The following is a 24,013-nucleotide window of genomic DNA, read 5'->3' on the forward strand; positions in this document are numbered from 1 at the left end:
ACCCCCACACTGACACACACACAAGGGTCTCCAGGGGCAGCACCACGAGAGCAGCTCCCCTGGGCAAGCTCAGGACACCCACACCACAAGTGATGCCTCAATTTCTCAGGTGAAGCCCCTGGGCTCTGTTTGTTGCGTGACTTAACAAACCCTGAACGTGTTCCCTGCCAAGGGTGTGGGAGTGCAAACCCCCACGCTGCCTCTCCTCCTGCCTACCATTCTTCCCATCTTGGCTCTCCAAAATTAAAACAAACCACATCAGTCCTGAGCCTAGCAGGCATCATGGCAAGGAACACATGACAAAGAAATGCCCTTGCAGACATAATTCTTCTTTCCACAGTCTGTCCCACAGCACTCTACACTTCCTGACAGGGACTAGGAGCCCACATTTTCCTCTCTGCAGCTACAAGAGCACTACAGCTACCTGCAAAAGAACATGGAGCAGTGTCAGCAGCTCATCTTGGTTCTGTCTTTCATTACACGAAGGTCCTGGAAATCTGTGAGCAGCAAAAGCTGCACCTCTCCAAGCTGCAGGAAGCAAGGCTGCTCCCAGGCAGGCTGCTGCACCATCTCTGGGCAGGACTCTGGGGAGATCTGGCATCCAGCAGTGATTCAGCTCACAAAGGCCTGTACATATGTTAGTGTTTATTTTTAGGTGGGTGTGATCGTCCTGGCTTCTTCTCAGTGTTTTTGGAGAGAACTCCTGCCTGCACTCCTGCCTTTGCTGCTGATGGGCACCTGAGCACGCCTTCCCCTCCTGCCTGGGAGAGCAAGCCCCAGACAGGAAACTAGAAACACTGAGCTTTGCAAATAAATAAACAAACAGGAGGAGGTATGTTGTCAGTAGCACAAGAACACTCTCCACTCCTGCAAAGAATTTCATTTGGGAGCAATAATAATAAGCAGGGAAAGATATTTTCTGAGCAAGCCAAAGCCCTGATCTCAGGTTTCTAGATCTGATGCATATTAATTACACTGCAAATCAGCTCAGCTCCTCTGGAGCAATGAGAATAGCTGCTTGCTGCCAGCTCAACCTCTGCTCATTGTTCGTAGGTGTAAAGACGTTCTCACAGCTTACTCATCTCTGCTCCCCAGCAGGATGTGGCACTGTCCTTTCCCTGCCTGGCACTGACAGGGCACAGTCCTGGCCTGACCTGCTGTCTGCCTGTGCCAGGCACTGGCAGTGTGTGAGATGAGGCAGGGCTCCAGCCCAGCACCCTGCTGAGAGCACATCTCCCCAAAACCCAAGCAGAAAGCTCGGGCATTCCATGCCAAACGACCCAACAACCTTCTCATTCTCCTCTGGGGCTGAGGTGGCACTGAGTTTATTTGGGTTAGCACTCCTGGGAACCAAATCCTATCACTGACATAGACACAGTGCAACCCTGAGGCAGCAAAAAGTCCCACAAAGAGAGCTGGCTGGAAGAGGACAAGCCTGTACTTCATAAGTTTGGCTGGAACAGAAGGAAAGAGGTGAAAGAGATATATTCCAGTCAGTCAGAGAAAAACATGGAGCTTCCCAGAACCCCTCATTCTCCTTATCTTCTTGCTCGTGGGAGCTAGTTGGGAAGGTGTCCCTCCAGCAAGCAGCAGCGGTGAACTGCCATAAGAGCAACCAAGCATCTGGGGAGGAGAGTACAACAGAAAACATTTGTGGATCAAGTCAGGAAATCTCTCCTCAGTACCAGGTTTTCTTGGAAAAGAGAACTTTCATTAGGGCTGGGTAAAACAGGCATGCTCCAGGCTGCTCAGCATCCGTGGAGCTGAGGAGGGGCACTTCCAGCAAAGGGGCACATCCTTTGCTGCAAATGAGTCATCTTGCCGGGAGGTTCAGCAGGTCAGAGGGAAACAATAAAAGGATTTCCCAATGGCTTACCAGCTCCCCGCCAAACCCCACAGTGTGGGAGCAAAGGGCACCTTCCTGGACCTCCTGACATGAGTCAGCCCATCCTCTCCCACCCTGGGGGAGCCAGCAGCCCCCTCAGACAGGGCTTGTGCCACTCAGAGGCCTGTGCCAGCTCAGCTCTGCAGTTTTGGAACCAAGACTTTGGTCAACTCCTCCCACCCAGGGCAAACAACAGCAATTCCTTTGGTGGGCTCCTGTTAAATGGGGTCTCCTGAAACACAAGGGTTTTGGATGGGTGAGCCTGCTGTACTGACATATAATAGCTCTGGTATGGGAAACCATCACTGCCTTGTTCCCAGAGTTACTCTGTTTGGTAAAATAACCAAAGGTGCTAAAGATTTCCTAAAATACTCTGAAATAACACTGACTACAGAAACACCAAATAAACATCCAAGAGAACATAAGATTAGGGTGATAGGGTGACAGTAGCAGGGAAGTGGCAGAGTGACCCCTTCTCTTCCACAGACAGCCCCCAAGTCTGGCAAGTGTCCAGCACAGGAGCTCATCTCAGCTTCAGAAAGATGTTCCAGGAAGTGTGGGAGAAAAGTCCTGATTTTGTGTCATAATAGAGTGAATTAGGATCATCTTTAGTCTCTCACACAAGGTCTGTGCTGTTCACTTCAGTGGCTCTTGCACAGCTCCTGTACTGGTGCAGTATAAGTTCCACGTCTCTTTTGCAGGCCCTGCTTTTCTTTGCATGTTTTCATCTGCTTCTTCTCCCACACACCTCAGTGCTCTGAACAAAAGAGCTCTCCCTGTACCTTTTCCAGAGCTTGGTTATCTCTTTGGATTGCTTATTGCTGTCCTCCTCCTCCTCTTACCTCTGTCACTGAGCATCTTCCCCTCCTCTGCTACCAAGCTCACGACTACCTGTGTGCTCATCTATTCATCCTACAGTGTTTTTGTGCTGTTTGCATATGATAAATCCTGCTGCTGTCACAGACTGATTAACTCCAGGAAGTGTGGCCAGCTTGTCTGAGACACATTACAAAAAGTGGAATTTAAAAACCTACTCAAGCAGACCCACAGCTGCACAAAAGGCCATCTCCTGTGTGCTGAGGAAGGAGCTCATCCCATGTGCTGACAGCAGGGGCCTGCAGCGTGCGTGGGTGAGAGCCCCAGGAAGGGCTGGGACGTGTGTGAGGCACAGGGAGGAGGGGAAAACCAGGAGATGGGTATTGGCACATGTCACTGAGGAAGAGGTGGTTTGGCTTTCTGCAGAGCGTAGGAAGAAAATGATTCCTCGTGTGTGTAAGTGTGTTGCAAGACCAGCACTGCAAAAATAAAAAAAAAAAGGGATGCTCTGCCTAGGGAGTTAAACTGGCTGCTCTTTGAGCATTTTAATGGCCTCTTTCTTCTTCCCAAAGCTCCTGTCACCAGGAGCTCTCTGGCTCCAGCTGTAAGACAGAGTGTGAAGCAGCCAAGATAATTTCTGAGTGCTCCATTGCCAACATCTGCCCAAGGCCTCCAGGAGCAGTAGGCACCAGGCCCATGCTGTGCACAGCTGTGTCTAAGCATCTCTTCCAGCTTTTCAAAGGCTTCAGTCTGCACTTCTGCTCCTTTGCACACTTGGTCCTCTATGAAGTCCAACAGAAGCCTAAGGCAATGCTAGCCAGTCCCTCGATGAAGTTTACAACCAGATTTAGAAACAGCAGAGCAGCTTGCCAAGCAGCCTCTCCTGTCCAGGGCAAGGACAAAGGTGTACAGCAGCACAAGCACATCTGTGATGTGATCTACTGGGCTTGTTCCCAGAAAAAGCTGCCTGTCAGCTCCCCTGTGTCTAGACCGGTGCTGATGAGAGAAGACATGAAGCCACTCAGCCAGCAGTGACCCAAAACTCCAGGTTCTTTCCTCTGTGCTGCTGTGGGAACACACAAACATCAGTATGACACTTCAGAGAGGGTGGGAGAACATGGCCAGGACAAGGCAGAGTGGCAGCCACTACACTCAGGTTGGTCTGAGCTGCCCTGGAACAACACTCTGCAAAGAGCACGAGAGGAGCAGCAGTCCAGAAAGGAACCATGACCTCTCAAGTGAACTCTGCAATTTTTTACTGTTTCATTCACTTCTGCTTTGCACAAATGAATTAGCTGGAAACACCAGCCTTGAGCTCTGGCAGGCCAAGGCACAAGCACTACAGTCATTTGTATCTGGGCTTAGCTGAAACAACCCAACATGCAGTACCTCGAGCTGCTCTGTTAGTAAGACTAGAGAAGGTTATCACTGCCCTCCTGCACCCAACAGTGGCACATCCTTCATCCCAATGCATTTGCTTTCCTTCTTCCCCAAGGCACCATCCCCAGTAGAACCTTAACCTCCTTCCTTAATTAAACCAAGACAACAGTGGTGCAGAAGGATCAGCAGTGACAAGAAGATGCCTCTTCCATGGCCCCCAGGGCTGGGTGACTTCACCACTCACAAGCCACAAAGTCCAGGGCTACTTAGACTCCCTTCCCCTCCATGCATTTGCTTGGTTATTTGGAGGGTTAGCAAAGTGGGTACCTGTAGAGAATTATTTTAAAAAGAGTAAAAAAGGTAAAACTGTGAAAGTAGAAAGATGGGATGAAAATAAGGGAGCAAGAGAATGTGGTGGATCAAGCTGAATGGAAACAGACCCCAAGGGCCAGAGCTGCCCCCCTGGCTCCCCTGTGTTACCAGGCTGGGGCTGAGGCTCTGCTGGCTCCCCTGTACCATGGCCCTCAGCAAAGTCTGCTACAGGACCAAACTCTCTGCTCACAGGCTTGCTGCACCAATTTTGCCTTCCCTGCTGCAGCTCTTTCTGGCCCTCTGGGGAGGGATTTTACTCCCTTTGTTCCCAACTCTTTGCACTACCTGAAATACTCATCCAGCCCAGCAAATCAAAGCCCACAGCAGAAACCTCCCAGCTCCTATGCATAAGTCTGGATTAGAACAAAGCCTCTGGAGCCCAGCAGAACTGGGGGGCTGGAGTGCAGGATGGACACCTGGCACCACACAGGGAGCCCAGCAGGCAGGGCAGGCTGAGGCACTGCTCCCAAAGCAGGGAATCACCTCTGCACAACAGAACAGCACCGTGCTGATGAGCCTGTACTCTCTCCTGACCTGCACTCCCCTCCTTAGCAGCCTGTCACTAGGGAGATTAACAACTGGCTGCTTTCCTCCAGTTCAAAGCAATCCTGAAAAAAAGAGCTGGAGCAAGAGGCTGGCAAAGGAGATTTGATTCCTCCCCACAATACACTCAAAAGGAAAAAATATTCCACATAAAAGGCAAGGACTGGGAAAAAAGATAACTGAGATCAGCACCTAAGCAATACATGAGGGGAAAAGGCTATTTTACCCTCCTTCCTTTCCACCAAGGAAACTTCAATGGGAGGAAGACAAATAATGAAAAAAGCCATCAAAGCAAGCTGGTGATTCATTAAAATAAAAAATGCATTATGCATTGAGAGCAGTCAATTAGGAGATGCAATCCACACACTGTCCTGTCACCCTGGGGGAAGCACCAGCAAGGCGAGTGGGAGGAAAGGATAAGTAGAAAAGGAAAGATTTACAGGCATAAACAAAACCCAGTTATGACCCCAAGCTGAGCAGCCTGTAGGAAGGAACAGCCATCACTAACCCACACAGAGTAGCTGGGAGCAGATTTGTGTCTCTGCATTACTACATGGAGAGGGAACATACCTACTCTCAGGACACAGAGGGTTCAACTGGGGCACCACTGCTTTGATAGAAGGGGGATAATGGTGCCAAATGACTAAAGAAAATTCATGGTCAGATTCCCAGAGTGAAAGGCAAGTCCTTTTCTTCCCTGGGCTCAGGAAAAGCTGTGTGCAGTGAGGAGGGGCACAAAGGCTTCCAGTCCCCCCTAGCACACCCACAGCCCTCTCCTCTGGTATGTCCTCTTCCTCCCTCCCCACACCATACCTGGAGTCCCTGCAGGACCAGTGACAGTGTGACCAGGCCTGCTGAGCCCAGTCCTGCCTCTCCTCCTGCTTTCTGAGATCTGATAAACACACAGCTCCAAAAAGCCACAGCAGGATCATCCTCCTGAGCCCCCTCCTCTGCCTGGGCTCTGGCACCTCATTAGGATTCTGCATGACACCTTCCAAAGCCTGCATCCCTCACGGAGATGCTGACAGACAACCAGAGAACACAAACTGCTCCCTCCCCTGCGAGGGCCATTCTAGCCCGTGCTTTCTGCTATGACTCAATCAGCAGCCACTTTAACGAGGCCATCCCCTGTCACTGAGGCACTGGTGACTGATGGCTCAGCTTCTACCTCAGCCTCCAATTGCTCGGCCCCTCCTCTTCTTTTCTCAGCTGGAAGTGTCCTCGGTTGACAAAATGAGACAATGAGCAAGACTTGCAGGACAAAGTGCACCAAATTCCCAGAACTGCAGCTTCCAGCAAACCTTTTGTTAGCTGAAAATCAGTTTAACAGCTAAAAGCAAGCATGTTTAGCTGTCAGGATTTGGGAATAAATCAGGAAGGTTCATGGTATCTTAACAATCTCCTGGGCTTTGTAAGAGATGTTTTTGTACAGGGTAATTTGGGTCACTGCTGATCAGCCCATGTCTGGAATGCTGCCACAGCTCTTCTTACACCTTTACTACCTGAGCTGCACCTCTCTGTGTCCAATCTCCTCCATCCTTCCCTCCCTCAGCACTTCTGCCAGTCCTGGCCTTTCTTTACCAGGAGGGACCGAGTCCCTTTGTAAAGGACTTCTGAGGCAGCTGAACCAAGGCAAGAGGAATGCAGACTGCACCACAGAGAGGTCTCCCTGCACAGCACTGCATGCAGGTGAAGGATCTGCACACCTCACACCTTTCTGGGTGCAGTACAGCTCCTTGCAGAGCTGAGAAGGGTTATGTTACACTCCCAGGAGTCAATCACATCTCTGCTTTCCCAACCCATTCATTTTGCTTTCCAGTCATACTTACAACACTCTCCTTTAGAATAAAGATGCAGAAAATTAATTTTATGGTGAAAATGAAGATGCTGGAAAACAGCTTTTCCTAATCTTGGATGACTTCTGATGTTCCCTCATCTTTTTCTCCTCCTAGGCTTCCCATTTGGTTTCAGTTTGCAGGTAAAACACAAATCCATTTAGTGCATGGCAATGTGCATCATAGGAATTATGTATGACAAACGATTATAACAATGCTAAGGACAAAATTCTAATCATACTTTTCCTCTCAGTTTCCAAACTGTTTTCTGAACAGAAAACAGAGGGAGCTGTACCACATCCTTTAGAGAACAAGGACATTGGATAAACTGTATCTTAGCAACAAACAGCTTAACAGCATAACTTCCTAGTCAGCTCTACAGAAAAGACATAACCAGTATTTAGAAACTGAGAAAATAACACGACAGGAAGACTCACCTCCCCTTTCTTCACAGTCATGGATTGCCGGCGAGGAGTGATCTCCTCGTTGATGCTGGAGAGGAAGTTCTGAGAGATCCGCAGAGCATCCTGCAGCAGGGGATGGTCAGGGTGGCTCACAGGAGTGTGCTTGAGCAAATCCTGACAAAACACAAACAGAGAACACAGTCATGGGCAGCACTGGATGGCAGGAGAGCTCGAGCAACTCTAATCAGAGCTGTAGGACAAGATGCTCCAGCTTCTTCATACAGATGAGAGCAAGGCTTTATCTCTAGATAAAGATAAAAATACCCTGCACTTCTTGGTGACATCACTGCAAAGATAGCAGCATCCTACCCATGGACTCCATCTCCTTGGTGTAAAGGGAAGAGGCTCTTATGCAGCTCAACAGGTTTATTTTTGCAGTCCTGCAGCTCCATGGAAAATTTGAAGGTCAAAGAAAATAGGACAGGGGTCTAAAGTTTGAAAACTCCCCTTCCAATACTTACATGCAAGACAAGTGTGCTGCGGGTCACTCGATCCACTGGCTTGTACAACAGAGCTGTGGAAACAAAGCAGCAGGAATATCAGGAAGAGTATGGAAGCTCCTTCTAGAATGGGGTGTCTTCTACTCATGTGCACAAAGACAAGCAGCATGGAACCTGATCTCCACCAGGCTCTCTAAATGCCCCCATAAAACCATCACTGCTGTCACTGGGTAGCAGATGTCCTCTTAAAATCACAGCAGCCCAGTGCTTGGGCTGCCTTTGCCCCAAGGCACTGATGAGGTTTGAAGCCAGGAGGCATTTCCCCATGCAGGCAGCCTACTTTGCACGAGCTCTGCCATGTAGCAAAAGGGAACTGACTTCCCAGGCAGAGCCAGCAGACCCCATAACCTCGTAGCATTCAAAAGAAAAAGTGAGGGTGGAGGTTTGGCAACAGCCTCCACACAGTCCTGACAGACCAGTGTCCTCTCCATGGATCACTCACTTTCCAAGGAATTTTTTGTCGTCTGATCTTTAGATTCCTTTGTGCTTCTGGCCTTCAGATTCTAAAAGAAAAAGAAAACCAATGTAGCAGATGGTCAATCACCTTGAAATATCACACAGGAACACAACAGACTATCTGCTCCTCCAGGGGAAGGCCTAGGTGTGAAAGGAGGAGAGCCCCATCACAGTTCAAGTCAGTGGTGGAAAAATGCACCTTCCTTCTTGGTAAATCCACCACTGCCATGTCACAGGCACCCACACATCTCAAATGTTCTTAGCAATGTTCTTAGGAGCACCTGTCAATAACAAAGCAGGGAACCACCTACAGCAACAGGGATGAGGGAGTTTTCAAATCACCTGCAGAAGAAAGACATCCATAAGGACACAGCCACTGTCCCAGCACCAATAAATAAAGTACAGGATTAGCATTCAACCCCCTCAGGTTATACTTCTTACTCCTGCACTCAGAGCTGGGTGACCTTGGACACGTCAGTTCTTCCACAGCAGCAGAGGAACACTGTCTGTGACTCTGCTCTTTGCCATGGGCCATGCCATGTATTAATGTGCTCAGCTGCAAAATCCTCACCAGGACACAAATGCAGAAGTACCATCACCATCATTCCAAACACAGCAGATACTGGCATGACTCAGAATTATTTGTCAGAAACAGCAAAACTGAGAGATCATATTTTACCTCTTTCTCATAAGTCTCAAGGGACACGTGATATAGAATGTACCCAGGAGTTTTCTCAGAGCACTAAACGCCCCTGGTAGTACTCAGCTCTGATGATTTATCTGATTGTTTTTAAGGAGACACATATGAAATTCATGTTTTCTTGGCAACCGAGTTCTTAAAAAAATAATCATGGCAATACAAAAAGTCAATGAGACCATACACTGCAGGGAAAGCTGATGGTTTGGGAAGCCTGAAAAAATATTCAAAATGCTTTGAGACAGGTACTCCTCTGTCAGGGAGGAAATCAGAGCAGGCCAAAGGGGAATATTATAGATTTATGGTTGACACACTTGCCTTTTTCATGAGAGAATTACCCTCTCCTCTCCATGCCAGTGAAGCCTGCAATCCCACTGACAGCCACTGTGCAAGCCATTAAGATGGCTTTTATACCACAGCCAGAATCATCATTAGCAAGAGAAACATTTGAGGAACTCCCATGGAGCTTTCCCTTCTAGAAATGCATGAAGGTGGCACAGAGCTGCAGAAGTTCAAAGCAATGCCAGCTTCTAGCAGATTCCCTGGGTGGGGACAGCACACAAAGGCTGTGCCTGTGACCAGCCCAGGGTACAACTCAGTGTAAGGGCATGGGCTGAAGCAGGGAGTCTGTGGCAGCTCACAACTCCTGCAGAAGTCAGGGCTGCAGAGGTACTTGGAGAACAGACAGGAGGGACATGGCAGGGTGTTAGTCAGAGCCAGACAGCTCGTGTGTCTGAGCACCGTGACATTACCTCAGAGATTTCAGCAAACTGAGCATTGGCTTGGCAGCATTTCTCTGCTGTCTCCATAGCAACTTCATAGTTATCCACAAAGGCCCGGTACACTCCCAGCTGGCTGGCCTGCAGGAAGCAAAACAAAATGTAATAAATGCTGGGGAAGAAGACAGTTTGGGATGGTCAGCCTCGGTATCCAGTGACCAGGTCATGTTTTTTTCACACCAAACAACTGCAGAGGATGCTGAGCAGGCCCAGAACAACATCTCTGACCTCTCAACTTTGTCCAACCAGCACTTGTGCCCTCATGCAGCCAGTTCCACCCTATGCTGAACAAGTTTACTTGTGAAGGATCTGAAAGCCTATGAGAGTGACACATCCTTATTTCTGACATCTATTTTTCCCTTCTAAACTGCCAGATTAGTATCTATTAATATTGCAGCTCATTGATGTAACTGGAGCTGCTGGCTTTTTGCTACAACATATGAATCAGAGAGGAATGATTCAGCCCAACAGCACAAATGTGACCCCAGTAAGCTACTTGTTGGCCTTTGCATGATGGATATACTAAATCAAACCCAGATATTACCCAGATCTGCCTTAGTGAGCATTATTATAAGGGCAGCAGAGTGCTGAAAATACAGAAGAGAGCACAATCTGTTTGGATGGCAGTGACTGGGGCACTAGGTGACAGAAAATGGCAGTTTTTCCAGCAGAAGGAATATGGAATTGGTCCAGAAGAGGATGGAACTGGCCTCCGAGTGCAGTAGTAAGTCATTATTATCACAGTCTTAGCACTGATCCCATTTGCTGACTTAGGAACTTCAGCCATATTCATGCCAGAGAACACAAGATCCAGCATGGGAAATCCCTGGGTAGCCTCCAAGCTTGTCTGGAGTGCAGAGCTGGCTGTGTGCTGCAGAGCTGCCAGGCTGGGCTGGGCACTCCTGGCAGCCTGAGCCCGCGGGGCCGGGCAGCAGCCAGGGCTGCAGCAAGGAGGCATTGCCAGGGCTGCTCTCACCTCAGGCTGCTGCCCCAGATGTGCCAGAGGCAGAGCAGGGACCTTCCCCACTGCTCCTTCCCTCTCCTGCTCTCTCTCATAACCGCTGTGCTCCCCACTCTGTGGAGCTTTGTGCCAGGGGTGATGGAAGAGAAAAAGCCACTCCCAGGACCACATTCCCTGCACAAACTCTGTTAACAGGGTGAGAAACAGGGAGCTCTTTCCTGGGTAACATTTCACTGAAAGACTAGAAACCAATCTCAACCCTTACACAAAATGACACAGTCATGTCTGAAGCTGAAGAAAACTGTGCTCACTTATACCAGGGATGACCCCAGCAGCATGGAGAGAATGAAATCTGTATTTCCCACTGAGGCACAAGCCTGTGAACAAGTTGCTGTCAGAATTACTGACCATTTGCAGGGCTTATGCCATTCAGATTTGGATGATGCCAGCTAACATGGAAGGGCTTTGAAGTTTTCCCATTCCCATGCAGCTCTTTCATTTCCTGCTACTCCTGAACAGTCTTTCTAAGCTTTCATTTTCCTCCTCTGAATGTGTCATCACAAAACATCTTTTTCATTAAAAACTGAGCTTCCAATAAAAGCAACAATGCTCACACACCATTTTCATGCTTGTTTATTTTTTTTTTCAATTAAAAAGAACCCACTGAAAATGAAACGAGAGTTGGTAGAAAAAGCTGGCTTTTGGACATTTTTTGTTTCTGAGGCCTATCAGTGAGCACGTTTGCTAAATATGTCTTCATTTCTAAAAAGAGCTCTAAAGAGTTTCCTTTCTAGCTATAAAAAAATATGCACAATATATTCTCCAAAAATGAGAAGCGTATTTCACTCCCACACGCCTGGCATCTTTTCTTTTTTTCAACAGGAAAAGGTGCAATAACAGTAAATTTGATGTTGCAAATAGATCACACTTTGTGCCAGAGCACACGGAATTCTAAAACTCTTTGCATCCCTATCTGTAACTTCAATCTACTGTGCTGTTTTTTGCGTGAGTACAGAAAATTAATGTCCCCAGGGACATCTGGATATTTCAGTGTTTATCATCAGACTGCATGACATGACCACGAGTAAACAGTCTGCTCCAAAAGATTTGATGTACATCCAGTGTAGATGCCTTATAAAGCCTGATGTTCTTGCTGTCTCTCTCATCTAGCTGTCTCCCAGTGCCTGCCAGGAATTATTAGCTTTATCTCGTCCAACAATTCCCACCACTGCTGTACCAAACCACCCGAAACTCTGCCAGTTCAAAGCCTCCTGCACCAGGGCACTTTGTTCCTTTGTTTCCAATGCTAACCCTACAAAATCAACAATTCTGTCACAAATGCATGGATATACTAAATCAAACCCAGATATTACCCAGATCTGCCTTAGTGAGGATTAAGTAAGAGTAGAGGAAATGCTGAGCTCCTGCACCTGAGATCAGCCAGCAACAAGAAATGGTCTGAAACAAAAACCTGAGGAGGTGTGCAGTGAGTAGAGCTGCTGGACAGCCCTGCCAAGGAATATGTTCAGGTCTTCTCCAATTAGTGCTGTTCCCATTGCTGCAGCACACATCCAGGGCAGCTTGTGAGGCTGCCTCCTGTGTCTGCTTCAGCACCAGCAGCAGCTGGGTTTGTCCTCTCAAACCAGCTGCTCAAATTGCATACCATGAACTATTCACCAAGGCACCAAGTTGACCCCTCCTGGCTAAAACATGCTGGCAGTGAAAAGCAGATTCCTGTATTTTCATCTTAAGCTGCTGGCATGTACAGAAAGCAGCATCCTCCAGGCCAGCTCCCCCTGCTCCACAGGGGATGGGGCTGATGCTGGCCTACACAGCTGCTAACAATTGATGGACCCTGGTAAGCACACTCCCCAGCCAACAAACCCCTCACTGGAATGTCACTCCTACCCCGAGAACCAGAGGCACCTCAGGAATGCAGAGCTTCTTTTCTTTTCTAAAAAGGAAAAAACAGCTCCTTTAATCCTTTGCTCTCTGCACATGCTAGGGGAGAGGCTAAAGGGGCCAAAAAAACCTTCTAGAATGCAAACAATTTGTCATCTGGCTCAGAAACTCAGCAATTTTAATTCAGCCTCAGGAATATGCTGTATATGTCTTTTGTCCTTTTCTGCACTCAGAGAATTTTGTTGAGGTTGCTTGGAGGATTCTCAGCTGCAGGTTGACTGCATCAGCATAACAGCAAGGGGAGCAGAAAGGCAGGATAGTGACAGAAAAGCAAAGCCAATGGTGCTGACCATAAATCAGCACCAGGCAGAGCAAAGCACCAGAGAGAGGGAAGGATGTTGGGGAGCTCAACAGAAATGAGGAATGCTTCACTGCTGTGTTAAGGAGTTCACTTGGTAACACTGCCACTCTCCCATCTCCATCTAAAGGAAATGCTTTGAGGACTCTGCAGAAACCCTGGAGATTCAACATTTATGTGAAATGGTATTTATTTTACCACCACAGCTTGCTGCAATCTTTAATTAAAGACAATGAAAGAGCCACTTTTGCTGTAGGGCCTCCACTGCAGTGGCCAAGTGAGGAGGTGAGAAACCTCTCCTCTACTCCAGCCACAGACTCTGATCCCTTTGGTCTCTGCAGTCACCAGAGGGAACCTCCAGCTCCTGGGAGATGGGTGAGGGGTGCCAGCACCTTTGGTGGCAGCAGCTCACTCACCAGCTTTTGGAAGAGGTCCCCAACACGTTGCTGGTGACTCCACTGCTGCACTCTGGGAAAGAGCCCATCATAGAATTCTTTGTGGATCTCATAGAGCTCAGGCACTTTGAAGAATATTGTCTCAATCTGCTGGCTGGTCAGCACAGGCTGGGAGGTGGTGGCAGCAGCTTTCAAAGGCTTCATAGGCTGAAATGAGGAAAGAAGGAAATAATTATCATGCAAACCATGAGCATTCACCTCTGCCACACTGCAACATGTCCTTCCATAGAGTTAGTTTTCATCCTAATGAAAAGTGAGATTTGCATTCACACAACTCCTGAAAGCTAGACATAAACAAGTTCTCTCATGAGCATCAGCCACCCCTGGCAGATGGATTTTCCCTGGATATTAATGCTGCAATGAAAATCCCTTTGCACTGCATTTCCCTCATCTCTGTCCAACTGTACAGCAATGTGTAATAATTAGCAAAGGATACTTAAAGAGAGCTCCTGGATACTGCCACACTAACAGCTCCCAAACTCTGCTACATCCAGTCCTTCCTTCAAGCCTCTCTCTCTTCTGGAGGAGTAATAGGTACCTTTTGCACGCAGCAACTTGTAACCCATGGTATGTGAAGTTCAGGGAAACTCTGGGCAGCAGCAGCAGTGAAAATTCAAGTGCCAGTGTTTGCACTGGCATCTGGCCCCAGCCTTACCAGCAGCAGGGCCTCCAGGTGGCTCAGGTAGGTTTCCTCACTGGCTAGGATTCCTGACAGGACCCATTTTCTCATCTCCAGGCCTTTCTCCAGGTCTGGCTCACTCTACAAAAAAGTTGTTTAGGAGAAAAAAAAAATTAAAAAAGTAAAGAGCAGGTTGCAGGGAGAGTAAGAAAAAACCCCAGGAATAAGGATGAAGAGTAAAAGACCATTCAGTTGACCAGAGCACAGGTGTTTTTTCAATTTACTCTCAGACTAAAAACTAAAACATCCCCTTGTGCTCAGCATCTTGTTTCTAGAAATATGCAAACATAAAACATTAAAGAAATTTTTATTTACCAGCAACTGATACCATTCAGATGATTTACAGTTTTCAGCTGTAGTCATCCAACTGTGGTGTCTCAATTAGGTGCCCAGCTCTCTTCACATAATTCAAAACATGGAACTCAAAAATTCAGAGTTCATCCTCCTAAACAAATGCTGGGGCCCTTGCAGTGTGCAATGCCCTCCCTCCTTCCACAGGAGCTCCCCAAAGCTGTGTTTCTGGGGGCAGAGAGGGTCACCCCTCTGCACCTCCCCAGGTGTGCCACGGTCACAGCCTCACCTGGCTCCACAGGGCTGCTCTTCCTCCCACTCTCTGCTATTCCCTAAATTATCTCTCAGTGCCACCTAGCACAATGTCTAATGTTTTTAGGGATGGAATAATGTTTTTAGGGATGGAATAATCAGCATGGCTTGGCATGCACATGCTGATTTTCTTATTGGGAACCCATGAAGGAGTTCTTAACCAAAACAACTGAAGAAAGAGAGGGGGGAAAACGCCCCACATAACTACATTCAAGGGCTAATGGGCAAGACTGGCAAGAAGTGTTAAGAGAAGCAGTAATCCCTTCTGTTGAATTTCAATTAGCCTTCCTCTCAAAACTCTTACCTGAAAAAGTGTTTAACCTGATAAAATGAAGTTGAGTCTTTCCAAAAACTCTAGAAAAATTTGGTCAAGCAATGAAGGTTATAAATAATGAGAAACATCCCCCTTTTACAGAGTCCTATTCCCAGTTCTTTTTATTTCTGTCATTCACAGAAATAGCATTTTAAAACTCTTGCAACCTTTTTATGTTGTTAAGTGTCTCTAAGAATAGAGTCAGAAGTTGGCTCTGAAAGGGTACATGCTTTTCAAGGGATTTGGGTAGGTTTTTTGGGGCTCCATCCTACTCTTAATATCCAGAGGAATCTTCAGCTTTTGATTTCACAGTGGGAGGATCAGGAAGCAGAGCAGTACACTCCACTCTAGTGACTGAATATACAGCCCTACAGCTGCCCCCCAAAAAGCTCCACTTCCTCAGGGTCCTCTGCAGATGTACAGATGAGGTACCTGGGCTAGAGGTTCAGTTTGCAGGAACATCCTGAGTGTGACTTTGAGCCCACGCACAACACAAAGAAAGAAACAGATCCTCACGCTCCCAGATATTTCTGGATTCTGTCTCATCAATAACCATCCTGATTTTCGAACAGCTTCATTAAATTTCACAAGCTATATTCTAGCCTAAAAGACTTGCAGCAACTACTTCATAAAAATTTTGCAAGGTGTCAAACACCACCACCACCTCTTAAATAAAAGTGGCAGACAGAAGCTGTTCTAAGGAAATGAGTAAGATTTACACACACATTAGGTACTACATGGAAAGAAGAACTTCTCTCTGCATCCCACCCTTCAGTGACATTCAGTAAGAACCACAGTCCCTTTTAAAATCTTGAAAGGGCATCTCAGAGAAGGCAGAAATTTGTAATTCACCAGTCTGTGTTCAGAAGATTTCAGAAAAACACAAGTGACAAACTACATGGTAAAATGAACACTGCACCAGACTGTGCATCCATGGACACCCGTGTGACTGGCACAGAGATGTTCAACAAGGCTGTGACCATTCCTCATGGTCTGTGTGCCAGGAGGGCCTGCATGGCCAGCTCTTGGCCTTTTGTAAGGCATGGCACACACATGTAACCAAGACAGGCAGCCCCAAGATGGTTAACAAAGATTGCCTTCATCCAAAGAGGAAGGGATGTGGCAGCCCTGGTGCAAGAAAAACACAATTGATCTTGGTTTCCAAAGATTTCTTACAACACTTACAAAAGAAAAAGTGCAGCTACACAAAGAAGCATTGAGGAAAACTAACAGTGCTCCAAAGTCTGCACTGCTGAGGATGAGGTAACTGGTCAATATTGACACAGCACTATAATTATCTTTACCAGGTTCTCTTGGAGGAGGTGAGGATTTAAAAACCAGCTGGGTATGTTTGTAACATCTGTAAAGAGCAGCACACAATGACAAGTTATTTAAATGACTTAAACTTCCCCATCACGACAGTGGCACAACAGTTTTCCTTATAGCACTGAGAACAGTTTTCTCTTCACAAGTAAAAGCTTTCATTTACCAGCCAGCTCTTGCTGGGCACCGGCAGCTGACGGAGACGCCGGAATGTTAATTTCCTCCCTTTAAGAGATGCGCTTTCAGAGAGACAAACATCTCCCAGGACACACTGCAGGCCTTCCTTCCTGCCCATTACCACAAGGGCACTGTGCAAAGCCCAGGGATTTGTCCTAAGCTTTGGTACTAGGGGCATTTGTCCAAGTGTGATGCTTGCAGAAGTGCAGCCCGGCCACAGGCAGCCAGGACAGGGCAGGGCCTGGCTGCTTCATGCTCTGCTCAGCCACTGCTCAAGGAACCTCAGGGGAGAGGTTCCAACAATCACAGGGCACATTACAAGATCTCCAATGCAGTACCTCAAATTTACATACAGCTTCCTCCAGTGTGAAAAGACGATGCCCTGCTCCTGCTGTGCCAGGGATCAGTGCAGCACCAGGGAGCTGTGTGTGCATTGTGCTGCTGCCCTGTTCCCTCCAGGAGCTGTGTCCTGACAGGAGCCCCTGCTGAGGGAGGCCTTTGCTCAGTGCCAGCTGGGGCTGCGGGGAGCACCACGAACATCTGGAAAACAGCCCCTGTGCTCCTCCAGCCTCAGGGTTAAGTCACACGTGTTATGAAATGTACTCCAAGACTCAGAAATTGGTGCCAAAATCAGGAGGAAGAAACGTAAGTTTATTATTTGGAATTACAGCATTCCTCACTTAGAGCCCCGGGAGCAGGCTCACCTGCTCACCCAGAGCAGGACAGCAGCGAGCAGGCAGAGACTGTGGGGCTGTCCTGCCAGCCTGCCCACAGCAGCCAAGCTGTGATGCACTCCGGGCCAAGGGCATTTCTGCTTTGCCTGTGTCTGGCACAGAAGGGAAACAAAGAGCAGCACTGATTCCAACAGCCTCGCTGCCCCTCTGTTCCTGCTCTCCAGCCAGGACAGCTAAGAGGGAACATCCTGGGCATCACAAGCTTCCCACCAGTACAGGGAGACCTGCCAAGGCTGAGGACTCCTTTCCCCTACCCTGGCAAGAAGGGAGCAGTCTGGAATCTTTGAGCTGCTTGTGGCAAGTGGAGGGGCTGGTACCACAGATACCAGCCCACAGAGGATGGGGAAAATACACCTATTACCAAAGTGCAGATGGGATGCTCCCAGCAGGATGTGGGAGCAGCCTGTGTTGGCAAACTCTAACCACTCAGCAGGGAGTGCCAGGTGGTCAGCAGTCCATCCCATGCTTCCTACCCAGCTTGGTTAGCTTGTTTTCCACTTGTACAAGTCTGACTGGTATTTCATGCTCTGACTGTCCCTGCCTCTTTGATGCCAGCATCCATGTCTAGCCTTTCTCCACTGCTCTCCCACCTTTTGGCCACCTCTCCACCCACATGTTTGAGAATAAATCTTACAGGACTGTACCAGGGCAGCAGTCGGAGCATTCCTGTCTCCCTGCCCTGGGAGCTGTGAGGACCAAGCACTCAGCCAGATCTGGACAAAAAGATACCAGTGCTTTGCTTCCACTCCTCGTGAACTACGTTTAAAAAACCACCAAAACAGTAAGGCAGGTGGAAAGCAGCCCACAGGAAATTACACAGCTATCTCATGCCCATAAGATCCTCGTGTTCTCCTCTCTTCTCAACTGGGTGATGCTTTTTGCTATTCTAAAGCCTTAAAAACCCAAAGATTGAGTCACAGTGCGGTCTTGCAACCTGAACCAGGGCCAGTGAGAGGGGTTGGAAGCTCTGGAGATATCAGACAGCACACCCTGGCCCCGAGCCATGGCTGGGCTGAATGTGTTTACAGCTTGTCAGCCTAAGTACTTGAGTTTACTAACCAGGTTGGCATTGTGTGCTGTGTTCAATTACTGCGAGGCTGACATTCACCAGCTCCAAGGTTTAGACAGATTCAGCTCTTCCTGACTGGTTAAAGAACTCAGGGCTTCCTGCTTCTTGTTCAAATTAACAGCAATAATTGTTTTCTTGCAAATGTTAGAAGAGCACAGATTAAGAATCTAGAAACCACAATACGTACGATTTTGCAAAGGGGTTGCTGCTGACACAGCTCTTTAAAGAGAATCAGGGATTCAAAGTGGGCGTATAAAAGGCACTTTAACTCTTCCTTTGGTACAGGCTGTTCACACACCATGCAATGAATGTGTTCAAAGGCAAGGTTTCCCATAAGGACAGCTCACAATCTCATACAGAAGCTGCCAGCTTACCAAGGAGAAAAACATTCTGTTCAATTTTTAAAGTGTAAATATGTTTGAAAGCTTCTGCTGGAGGTGTCTCATTGTCCTGGTGATATTAAACGGGGCAAATTCTGTAATCAAGCCAATCATGCTCCATGTGGGGAGGGGAAGCAGCAGGGAGAGGAGCCAACATTATTTATAACATCAGTACTGGTGTGCCAGCTCTCCTCAGGAAGGGCTTGCATCCAGGCAGAGCCTTAAGGAGCAAAGAATTGGAGAATAAAAAGGAAAAGCTTCATCTGTTGGGGGTGGTGAGGGGAAAGTGACAGTAAAACAAAACAAACAAACCAATTCACATACTGAGAGGAAGAAAGGAGAATGATTAGGAAATGTTGGAGGGGGAAGGACAAGCTAGCAGGAGTAGCACCAAGAGGAGCAGTAATCCCATTTACTGTGTAGCTTCAGAGGTCAGCTTCTCTGCATCCCCTTGGGACCAAGCTAGGAGCAAAATCCACAACCTGCTCTGCCACAGCCCTGCTCCTGCTGAGCTGGCAGACAGCAGGAACAAAGGGGTCTGATCTGAGGACAGGCAGTGGCTGCCAATGCTGCACCAACCATGGACACACAGCAGAAAAGGAAAGAGAAATGCTACCTGAAAGCCTGTAAGTACCAGCCCATTCCTCCTCCAAACAGGACAGACAGTAGGAGGTAGGAAGTTGTAGCAGGAGTTTAGCACTCCTGCCTCCCTTGCTTTGATATATGCAAGAATTGGAAAGATGTTTTGTCAAAAACTCATCTTCTAAATTCCTGCGAAGGGACTCTCCTCATTTCCTGGGGCAGTGGAATGAGCTTTACTTTTCCACTGCCTGCCCTGCCCCGCCCTGCCCCATGCACATCCCTGAGCCTGCCTCTGCTGGGAGCATCCTCAAAAGCCTTTCCTATTTCTCCTCTCCTCATAAGAGGAGCAGCCCCAGGATGGCAGTGAGTGAGGCTTGCCCTTCTCCCAGCCTTCTTCAGCCTCCAAGCTGCAAGTTACTCACTCTGAACTCCTGGCAGTAGCTCTTCTCTTCTGAAGGGTGTCAGGCACTGATTTTCCAGCTGTCCACACACCTTCCTGTGGCCTAAGAATACTGTACCAAGCTCTCCCTCTGTCCTCCTCTAACTTAATCCAGGTATTTTCTCTGCTCTTCACCCTCACTGTATGGGAAAGACAGACACACACTCTCTCTCTTTCTGGGAGTGAATTATCACTATTTTCTACCAACAGTCTGACACCTTCTGAAGCTACCAGCACTGTCTTATTTGGCAAACATTTGGGCTGACATTTTCCAAGAGAGGTTTCCAGAATTTCTGTAAAGTTCAATCATAACAGTTCAGCTGTTACAGAAAGGAAGGTTTGGGAAAATTAAATCTCTTCTCAAGTTAAATAAACAAACATCTTAAGCATTAGTGGAACCTATTTCTCCTTTTTCCATTGTCCCTGCAGGCTTCCTTCAGAGCAAAGTTTGGCAAAAGCACTGGTTTTACATGCATCAGCAGCCCAGCCTTGGATTCTAGAAGAGCCAAAAGAAATGGAGCAAGTTGGGTCAGACTCTACAAACATTTGCTAAGGCCTCCTTTCCACACAAATGACAAGTCAAGGGCTGCTGAGATCCACACTACAAACAGCTCTGCTGCTTGTCCCTCTCTGGGTCGCAGACAAAACCACTGCCAGTGCAGCCTTGTCCTCCTCCTTGGGCAGCAGTGGGCAGGGAACAGGGCAAAGGGAGTACCCCAGTGTGGCTGGAGTGGCACAGGCTGGAGGCAGAGCAGGCAGCACCTCTTCATCTGCTCAGGAGACTCAGGTGGTAGGAGGGAGCAGAAAACACTGCCCAGTGCAAAGTGTAAACACCACAAACCTCTGGAAGTCAGCTGCAAGCCTCAGTTCTTGGAACAGATGTGCTGGGAGTTGGTCACCTACACACTGAGGGAACAGCAGGAAGCTCCTTCACAAGAATGAAGGTTTCCCTTCATTCATTCTCTTCTAGCAAGAGACACTGCTTTTGGCACTCTGCACTCTCTCTGTGGTGGCTGGACAGAGCAGGTGAACCCTGATGGTGAACCCAAGCATGGGCTATAGATGCTCTAGGGGGTGGAAGAACTCAAACACCTGGCAGAAAAATACAAAGCCCAGAGCAAGCCCATAAAACAAGTCAAAGCAAAATGCCCTCAATATTCAGACAGCAAAAATGCAGTTCCCAAGAGGTCCCATGGATGAGGCAGATAAACATCACAGCAGAAAGCTGCAATGCCTGTGTGATGATAAGTGAATTACTTAGATTTATATTTATTAAAAATATTTTAAATATTGTTTGCTACATTTTCCATTTTCTGGGTGTCTGACTGGAGTGCAGTTAACTCTTGGTTGCAAAGTGAAATGAAAGGAATTTTACTTTAATGTGAAGAAAGCTGTGTTAAAAGTCAGAACCCGGTTTTGCAGAACATTATGCATCCCACATTAAGCACCCAAAATTAGCAGATGCTTCTCCCATAACCTGTCTGCCCTGATACCTGTGGTTAGTGAACATACCATCCTCTTATCTCACAGGAACACTGCAAGGACAATTAAGACCTGTGTGGCATTCCAGCTGTACCTGGACTTAATGGAAATGAATATTTCTGTACCCAGACCGGAGTCTGCAGTGTCCTGTAAAAGGTGCAGCTCTGGAGATGAAATATGGAATCCAGTGAGTGCCATTCACTGTATCCACTGCACAGTGCAGGACCCCACAGGAAAGATGGGACAATTGAGTAATTCAAAGCTATCATAATGATTCAATGACTTTAGAACCTTAATGCTTTGCCATGATGTATGTAGTGCTGCTGCATGCAGTTCACTTCACTTCCAGACTCTGGCCATAAAATAATCTTAAATTTTCAGAAGTAACTGCAGGCACGTCAGTTAAAAGTCAAAGGGCAAAAAGACAACTTTAAAAGCAAGCACATCTAAACAAAACATGTTTTCTGCTAATCAAGTTTGGTACAAAAGAGAATGGAAGAGACATGTCTTGATATTTCTGGTCCAACACATGTTATGTGCTTGGCTCAGCAGTGTTTGACACAACTTTGTTACTGATGTCTTTTCCACTACAGCTGAAAAGATAGCTCAGCAAAAGCCATCTCACAGCTCACGATGACTGAAAGCTTAACTTGCTTGGGAAATACCTGGATATAAATTAGTCTCTGTCTGCTTGTCATGGACTGTCCAGGGACTGTCATCTGTGGACTGATTACAGACAGGATCAAGTGAAGCAGCTGAGGTTCACGATTAGAAGTCCAGTCTGTATCAGGACACCTCTTTCTTTTGGAAGCCATGAAACATCTTTTTATTGTCAGAGAAAATAAAGCAGCAATTAATGTTAAAGATTATTTTTGAAGACACAGCCTTCAAGCATTATTAAAGTAACTTTTAAATTAACTACTGATAAATGCTTATGAGGCAACATTCAAACAAATAAAGAAAAAGATTCAGTATTAGGCAGTGTCTCTTCCAGGCCTCCAGTCACAGGCACTGTCATAACTGGTTCTTTGAAGATAACTCTCAGCCATGTGGAGTCACACAGTATTTTTTCATCATGAGAAACATAACCTGAAAAGCTCAAGTTAATATTAAAATGGTTTTGGAGCTTTTTGAATTTACTAATGTTAATTTCTTCACTCAAAAGCCTCTTACATATCACAAGAATTCTCATCTTGAGAGATAAGAAAGCATCTCAAAATGAACACACTAAAGCATAAGCAGCTGACTGGATTCTACACTTTACAGTCAAATGAAATTAACCAAACACCAACAATATATCTACTCAATAATGCTTTAAGAGATCTTGACAGTGAATTTTATAGATGAGAAAGAACAAGGACACTGTATCAGGAAGGATTCTTAGCCTAGAATTCATCCTAGGAGAAGTAAGCATAGCAGTGACAGTAACCAACAGACAGCAGGAGGATGTGTGTAATGATGGTTTGTGGCACTTGCCTTTTCATGCAAGATAAATAAAACTGCCTGATAATGGTGCTGGTGTTGATTTACACATACACTGATATCTTTAAAATATCCATGATTATCTTCCATGATATCTTAATTAACAGGAAAGAACAACATAAAGGCAACACATAAGTTAAAACACTTGGATGAGAGATTTCAAAGTGTCATTTACAATGTGGGAAGTCAAGATTGTTTGGCACATTTTCTTTGAAGTGCTGTAGGAAGGAAGTGACAGTTGTCTTTGTGCTATTGAACATTTTTATCAATGATTAGGGGAATCCAAAAGTTTGAAAATGACAAAAATATTCAGGAAAACAGCAACTTGGAACTCAAGTGCTCTGCAATCTATTGCAAAAAGATTAAAAGAAACAAAAGTCAAAGAGACTAATCCAAGCTGAAATGAAGACATTTTGGACTGTGAAGACAGCAGAGCCAAGAGTTCTTTACCAAGGCATGCAGATGACCCACTACCAAGAATACTGTAAAACCAAAACCAGAAATTTTCCTGAAGTTCCAAGCTATAGCCATGCTACTGAACCTGAAGCAAAATCAAAGCAAGGTAGATGGAAGGGCCATGTTTAAACCACAGGCAAGGCAGCCATTCTGTATTTTTTAGCTATGATAATTGATTATATAGACAGTTATATAGTGAACAGTGAAATCCATTACAAGGAGTGGCCATCTCCCACCCAAAGTCACCATTTCACTTTTAATTCTTTTTATTCCATTTTCACAGAGTGAAGGAAATAGATCTTCCAGATGCTTGATCAAAACCCTTAACCTACCTGAAAACAACTTTTATTCTCCTTTTGAAAGGCAATGACAACTCACATGCAGAGACATATGAATGTGTTTCCTTCCACAGCCTCCTTTCCAAAATACCTGCTATTTAGAAACCCTCTCAACGGCAATTAGTCACCAATTCTCTCCACTAAAATGCACAAAGGGCTCAAAAATCACATACTCAACATTGAGCCCTGAAGTTTAGGCCTAGCATCAGCTAAAATGTGCAATGCACCAGACCAGGCCGTGCTGTATCATGTTGGGTGATATGGTTGTGTTTGAGGGTGCCAGGACGAGGGAAGAGACATGAATCTTGACTTCATGTTTCAGAAGGCTGATTTATTATATTATGATATGAATTATACTAAAATTATATACTAAAAGCTATACTAAAAGGAATAGAGAGAAAATATTTCATCAGAAGGCTAGAAAGGACAGGAAAGGAATGAATGACAACAAAAGCTCCTGACTCTCAGAGAGTCCGAGCCAGCTGACTGTGATTGCCCATTAATTAGAAACAACCAACATGCACCAATCACAGATGCACCTGTTGCATTCCAC

At 46.6% G+C, this 24,013-nt stretch overlaps 1 protein-coding gene across 1 annotated transcript in view; it reads right to left on the bottom strand.

The window, feature by feature from the left end:
• BCR (BCR activator of RhoGEF and GTPase) overlaps window positions 1-24,013 on the bottom strand; it is a 98,904-nt gene that overhangs the window by 27,275 nt on the left and 47,616 nt on the right. Inside the window, exons 3-8 of the mRNA XM_064392545.1 lie at window positions 14,059-14,163; window positions 13,365-13,550; window positions 9,701-9,808; window positions 8,238-8,298; window positions 7,757-7,809; window positions 7,269-7,409 (exon numbers count right to left, since the gene is read on the bottom strand). Coding sequence (XP_064248615.1) covers window positions 7,269-7,409; window positions 7,757-7,809; window positions 8,238-8,298; window positions 9,701-9,808; window positions 13,365-13,550; window positions 14,059-14,163 — 654 coding nt within the window. The remainder of the gene's footprint in view (window positions 1-7,268; window positions 7,410-7,756; window positions 7,810-8,237; window positions 8,299-9,700; window positions 9,809-13,364; window positions 13,551-14,058; window positions 14,164-24,013) is intronic.

Source organism: Passer domesticus, chromosome 17 (assembly GCF_036417665.1).
Source record: "Passer domesticus isolate bPasDom1 chromosome 17, bPasDom1.hap1, whole genome shotgun sequence".
NCBI lineage: Eukaryota > Metazoa > Chordata > Aves > Passeriformes > Passeridae > Passer > Passer domesticus.